The sequence below is a fragment of the Nicotiana sylvestris genome, chromosome 10, assembly GCF_000393655.2.
Source record: "Nicotiana sylvestris chromosome 10, ASM39365v2, whole genome shotgun sequence".
In the NCBI taxonomy this organism is placed as follows: Eukaryota; Viridiplantae; Streptophyta; class Magnoliopsida; order Solanales; family Solanaceae; genus Nicotiana; species Nicotiana sylvestris.
This window is the reverse complement of record NC_091066.1, coordinates 20,564,330-20,571,192: the sequence shown is the minus strand read 5'-3', so window position 1 is coordinate 20,571,192 and position 6,863 is coordinate 20,564,330. Positions and strand designations below refer to the sequence as shown.

Sequence of the window (6,863 nt, the reverse complement as noted above, 5' to 3'; positions counted from 1 at the left end):
ATAAAAAATAAAGGCAACCGTTGATCACAAGTAACTAATCTTAAGGTATTTTAGTTACCAATTTGTAACAATACACTAATTTTATATGCCATTACGCTTTTTCCCCCTTAAATCAAAACTATCTTCAAAATTAGAAAATAATTCACAATACTGAAGGAATTTGTCACCATAACATTTTTTTGTTTTGTTTTGAGAATGGTAACATAAAACATGACAATAAAATTGCAATCACATATCTGCAACACATGTAAGAATTCATATCTGGTTGGTTTTTGTATGATTGAAGCATTATAATTAAAAGACAACCAGAAGATTGTGTCCTACTTGTTTCAAGCTGTCCCATGACTGCTGTCCAAACAAAAGAGCCACTATCTTCAGGAAACACTTGGGAAAGAACCACATAAATGGAATTTCTCGCATGCATAAAAGCTATACAAAAGGAAAACAAAAACAACAGGTTTATGAGGGTGAAAAATTCTTGGAAAACTAGCTATCAGGTATGGCTGCAGATTTACAAACAGGACAACTATTTTTGTGCATAAGCCACTGTTTTATGCAAGGAATATGATAGAAGTGTCCACAACCCAGCTTCCCCATCTCATCTTCAGCCTCGTATTCTTCCTGTATTTCGAAAAGCAGAAAAGTATAGTTTTAATTATTAGAGCAATTAACTTTTTCTTTAAAATAAAGTTTCGAGACAAAGCACAAACGCAAATGTCCAGAAAGTTTTTACTAAGCACAAACCTGACAGATGCTACATTTTTTTTCCATTTCTGTGCGCAGATGAGATAAATTGTTCAAAAACAAGGGCTTAGTTCTTCTGACACATCGAGTTATCTCATCTTCTCTCAATCCTGTGCTCACATATCCAATTCTATCACCGAGTTCCAGCAATTCCTGTTAGCAAAGGGTACTTGTCGTTAGTAAAAAGATGGGAGTTACGAGGACAGACAGATCTGCGCAAATGAATGACTTGCCTCATATGACATGTTATCCACATCAAGTCTCCAGCTCCGGTATCGATCAAGACCATTTGTTCTTCCTCCCATAAGACTATTCTGAAGCATCACAATCTGCAAATAGACTACAGTTAGTCACACCACCAATTCATACATTATGTTGGAATATAAGGTGGGCTATCATAAATACGTAAGGCACAAAGACATTAAGCTCACCTCATAATATATTGAAACTCCACTCTATCATAACAAAATAACAAAGAGGGGTTACAGGTGCTAAAAGATAATTCTAGAGTCAATCCTACTAAATGCTTTCACACCCTAACTATGAACTTGGCCACCTAGATAACATAAAGGCTATGCACCTAATCACATAGATATTCCAAAAGTCGCATGAATTATATCAAAATGCATGCATGCACTTAGTAAGTCTAGAATATTCAAAATTATGTTTCTAACACAATAAACACTTGAAGATTCATTACCACTTCAAATGTTAACTTATCAAAAAAATAAAGAGATCTGTTTCGGCTGTGCTATGGCACCGCGCAGAATTTAATAGATAGTAGTGACAGAAAGCTCGTCTAATGGTACTAAATTGAAAGGTTTATACATGATTATATGGTAAATAACTGATAGAACCCACAAATTACATGATGCAATTCCCATAGGATGGGTACTTGCTATCTGTTGTCAATAACGAACAAGCTTAAGGCATTGTTAACCTAGATTGCCACTATTGCTTCAGCAGCATTACTCATCAGCGACTTATTTGCAAGAACATTGACACTTTCAGGTTAGGTTACTTCAAATTTATACATGTTCTCCAGCATCTCTATCTAGTCTATTCATGTTTTTCTTAGAAAAGAACATTACACTGGCATTGTAAATTAACAAGACAATATTTTGCTCCATCTTATAGTATCTCAAAATCATATTTTTGTGATTGGCAGCCATCAAACCAGCAAGCATATACCTTAGATTAACTTTGTTACTTCACTTCAGAAGTCAGGTTCAACAGAATCAATCACTCTGATTACCAATGTAATGTGTTTCCAACAGACATTATTGCCTTTACGTTGTAGAGGGGAAGGAGTAGAAGACATTCATGTCAACACACTTGAAAACATCACTAACAAATTTTACCACTGCAAAAACCTTTATTTTTATTTCTCTTTGGAACTAAACGAGGGCTAGCATAAAAACCTTAAGAAAGAATTTGGCTGCCATAGTTTGCAGTTTTGAGGTTGCTATGGAAGCATAACGGATTCACTGAAAAATCTCATGTTGTTATCAGCTTTTCAAGACATTTTAAAAGTTCAACATCACCAGGAACATCAATTAAAAGCCAATGCCACTAAATTTTTCAATAGCTAAGCAAACAATATCCCATGATTAGTCATTCTGCATTAATTGGTAAACTATGAAGAAAAGGGTTGCAACAAGCTACTTTCAAGATGATCAAGCAAATTAAGGCTATTAAAAGAAAAGGAATCCGGTTAAGTGATGATGCTTCACGGAAGTGCAAAAGCTAATTGATTCTACTACAGCTAAATCTCATAAGTAGAGGACTGAACTTCGACAGCATTCGCCAAGTATGTTCAAGAGTATCAACTCAGTCTTGTGATGCAATGAGCTTGACCATTTCCTTGGAGGCTAAGCATGGCCCCTCATGATTCTAATTAGATTATGCATGGCATCGAAAACTAAGGGTCATTCTCAACACAATGGCAGTTCCCCCAAGCACCCAAAAAAAAAAAAAAGAATCCAAAAAAAAAACCCAGTCACCGAACTGAACACGTAAAGCCTCTATACTGAACTGCTTCAGTCGGTTGTTTTCTAGCAATGATCTAGACAAAACTGTGCACAAATGGCTAAAAACATTTGATAATAATGAAAATGATAATTATAAAATATAAAAAAGCACTCACAAGACCACCAGATTGGATAATATTGGTCATTGGCTATATATTCAAGTACAGGAGAAAACATAATTTCACTAAGGTATCAAGATAGGAGTAATGAATCTTCTTGAGAAAAAGCAAAGCAGCAGCAGATAGATAGCTAGTTATCAGTAAATTAGGAAGTAAAGCATGTATGGACAAACCTCTGCAAGCCCTTCAGGAAAACCATAGTGGGAATGACGATGATGCCTAAATCCAAACCAATTTGCTCGGGAGCTTTGCATTTCCAGAGTTTCAGTATCAAGGAAAGGATCATCTTCTGGGCTCAACATTCTTCGCACAGAAGATGAAGATCGCTGTGGAAAAAGGAAATGAAATTATAGAATATTCTTCAATTTATTTACACGTAAACCGTGTACTCAACATTCACCATCTATACATTTAAATGCAGATAAATATAAAAGTTACTCTAAAATTCACAATGATGAGAAAACAAATAAAGGACAGTTTCAACAGTTCCAAACCCACAAGGCAGAAAATGCCAAGAGTAGAATAGACAAACACAATACGATGAGAGATTTGAACAGCAAATATCATAAGTTTGATGGATCTTGTAGCTTAGATGATTCAACAACTTGAATTATTTGCTGAAAGATGATTTCTACGTGACATAACCAACATGGATAGTGACTATAGACATTGTAAATGGCTAGGTGGGGAAAAGAAGCTCTTCCTTTGACAGACAAGCATTATAAGAAACCATCTTCTTGCACGAATATCCTGTTTAGACCTAATTTTACTGTATTGATTAGCCAACACACAACACCAAAGAGTGGCTTGATCCCTGACATTCAACTTGGCTTAAGACACCTGACTTAACAGTTCAAGGGCAAATCCAAAACCAAACAATCAGTTACTTCATTAGTTGTGCAGTATGAAACCAAGACCAGTGAGTAGAATAACATACACAGGAAGCAAATGATATCGCCATGGATGTGAGAAAACAATGACAACAACAACATCAACTGTGCCTCAAACCAAACCAGTTGGGGTCACTATATGAATTCTCAATAACTATTTCGCTCCATTTGGACCCGTTTTATTCCATGGATGATAGGAAACGATTTGCTAGTCCCTTCAATTCCATTTTACGGTCAAATCAGCATTTTTCAGCGTCTTGTCAATTCCAGCATTGATAATTTAAGCTTTTTAAATAAAATTCATATTATTTGCAAACGGCATACCTAAAAAGTATTATAAGTCGCACCAGTTATAGTTCACAATATTTAAGTAATATTAAAAGAATCATAGTTAAAAGAAACTGTCAGTAGTAACAGTGGCATAAAAACATGAGAAGCAATTCACAAAAACAACATTTTCCATAAATATTACTTAAAAAACAAAAGTGCCAAAGGTATTATTTTCCATAAATAATTAATACCTCCCTGGGAGTACTCTTCTCAATATCACCTCTGCCTCTAGCAGAAAGGGGGCGCCTTGTTGAAACGAGAAAATCAACAGAAGCAGCATCAGTAGTTAATCCAATTCCAGGACCACACCAAACATCAGTAGGAGCAGTCAAATATGACGAGGAGAGGTTATTATCAACAATGGAAGAATCTCTACCAACAAAATTAAGGGTCTTATTTTTCTTCTTCTTTTTGACTTTGTTAGAGGATTCCCAGTCAGCTGAAGTCCTAATAATAGCAGAAGGCAGCGAAACGTGTTGTGATGTAGCTGCCTTGCAACTCAATCCCTTAAATGATGTAAACTTCTTCATCTTCTTCTTTTTACTGAAGATTTGTGCTGTTGGACTGGTGGGTGAAAAGGGTGTGTGAAGGAGAGAAGAAATGGTGGATTTTGAGGAGCGAGTTGATGGATTAATAGAATACATAGGGTCAGTTTCTGAGATGGGTTTTTGTTTCTTTTGGTTTCTGGGATTTGTGTTTCTTGTTTGGTTTGCTATAGACATGGCGGTTAGAAAGAACTGTGCAGAAAAATGGCAGAACAAGAACAGGGATACAGTGATGAAAGAATATGATTTTGTATATTTATTGTAAAGAAATAGTGATTGATTGTAGAGAGAGAATTGAGAAAAAAGAATACTAAGATGAAACAGAGCTGAAAGGATTGAAATGTGGAGACCTGAGACCAAGAGAAAGAGCGTGTCAGATAGGAGTAGCAGATTCTGCCAGAGAACGCCAAAATAAAATTAAAAAAAATACCCTACTTGTTCCAAATTTTTGCGTTCTTTTCATTTTGCATATGTATTTTATATTAAGTTTTTAATATCTAGAAAAATATAGTTTAGGAAACCTCTGGTAAAAAAGAGAGTTTAAGTAGGTAACCAACACAAAAAAAAAAAATTAGGAAGATTTTATGCTGGGTTAAATAGTCATTTTTTTAATTAATTAGGAGCGTATATCAGACGCGCCTATAAGAATATAATCGAGTTTTTTTTTTTTAATATAGAGAGGAATTTAATTTAGGAGGTTTTGGGGATATTAGATAGTTTAAATAAATAATCAGCAAAAAAAGGGGTTTAGGATATTTACTCTTGTATTTTTACACATAAAAATTTCAAAAATAATAAACTAGTAATCTTTAAAGAGTTATTTTTTCTATTTAAATTATAAAAGGATATAAAAAGTCATTTACACTCTTTCTTTTTTTCTTCTTTTATTGAAAGTGGCATGGGGCTGAGCTCTTAGAAGATGAAGGTAGTAGAAATGAGGATGTTGATATGGATGTCCGGACACACAAGATTAGATAAGATTAGGAATCAAGTTATTTGGGACAAGGTGGGTGTGACTCCTATTGAGAACAAGATGCGGGAAGCGAGGCTTATATGGTTAGGGAATGTGGGGAGGAGGAGCAAAGACGCCCCGGTCAGGAGGAGTGAGAGGTTTTACTAGAAAGCCTGGGGAGAGGTAGAGGTAGGCGAAGAAGAATGGGAATAAGTGATCAGGCAAGACATGACATAACTTCAGCTGACCGAGGACATGACCCTTGATAGGAAGGTGTGGAGGTCGATGATTAGGGAAGTATGTTAGTTAGTTTAGTGCTCTCCATGTTCATACCAGTAGTATTACTACGTATTTTCGTATTCTGTCAGTATTAGATTTCTATGAATATCTGTCATTTCTTTCAGTTCGGTCATCTTACTATTTAATTGTTATTTATGCTGTTTTACATGGCCTCTCGTTGTTTGCGCTTGTTTTTCTTTTCATTAATATGGTATTTATGCTTCTCTACGCCGAGGGTCTATTGGCAACAACCCCTTTCTCCTTATAAGATAGGAGTTAGGTTGCGTACGTATTATCCTTAAATTTTATTATATGGATTATACTGGATTTTTTGTTGTTGTTGTTGTTGTTAAAAGTAGCATAGTAGTATTAGGGGTTGTTTGATATGAGGTATAAGAAGGTATAAAGGTGGTATAAAAATTTAATACCACCTTAATACTCTGTTTGGTTTGCAAACCAGGTATAAGTTATCCCGGTGTTAATTTTAACATCGGGATAAATTATACCTTATAGAGGGTGGGGTAATTAGCACCGGTATAACTTATATCTTCTTCTTAAAAATTATGCAATTGTCATTTTTAATACAACATACCAAACAGTGAATAAACAACAAGTCCGGCATAACTAAGCTCAGCATAACTTACACCGGCATAAGCCGTATTCCAACCAAACGACCCCTTATAGTGTTGGGGGGTTGGTGCGGTTTGGTGGATACTTGGTTTGTCTTCTGGTTGGCTGTTTGGACGATTAATTAGCTGAAGTTTGACATGAAAAGTTTCGGTGTCAACTTTGGAATTTGCAAATTTCCCTTTTGCTTTACTTTATCGCTTTCTAAAGTGAGAAGAGAAACTAATTATTATCAGGAGAAAGCATCAAATTCGCTTTCTATTTCAAATGGAAAATTATATCTTTCGCTGAAAATTTGTCTAATATTTACTCTTTTCGTTTAAAAATTTATATTTGCATTTAAACTC

At 35.1% G+C, this 6,863-nt stretch overlaps 1 protein-coding gene across 1 annotated transcript; it reads right to left on the bottom strand.

Annotated features, from left to right (window-relative positions):
* Nucleotides 1-211: 211 nt before the first annotated feature.
* LOC104233526 (uncharacterized) lies at nt 212-5,061 on the bottom strand. The gene is made up of 5 exons (XM_009786928.1): nt 4,305-5,061; nt 3,067-3,219; nt 978-1,073; nt 745-897; nt 212-621 (listed from the first exon to the last, which is right to left on the bottom strand). The coding sequence occupies exons 1-5, from the start codon at nt 4,833-4,835 to the stop codon at nt 487-489; spliced, it is 1,068 nt and encodes a 355-aa protein (XP_009785230.1). The 5' UTR covers nt 4,836-5,061; the 3' UTR covers nt 212-486.
* Between the last annotated feature and the right edge of the window lie 1,802 nt (nt 5,062-6,863).

Coding starts and splice junctions, on each gene's coding strand:
- LOC104233526 (XM_009786928.1), bottom strand. CDS start 4,835: ATGTCTATAGCAAACCAAACAAGAAACACAAATCCCAGAAACCAAAAG. Junction 3,220..4,304: donor AGAAGAGTACTCCCAGGGAG/GTATTAATTATT, acceptor CTTTTTCCACAG/CGATCTTCATCTTCTGTGCG. Junction 622..744: donor AAAAATGTAGCATCTGTCAG/GTTTGTGCTTAG, acceptor TTCGAAATACAG/GAAGAATACGAGGCTGAAGA.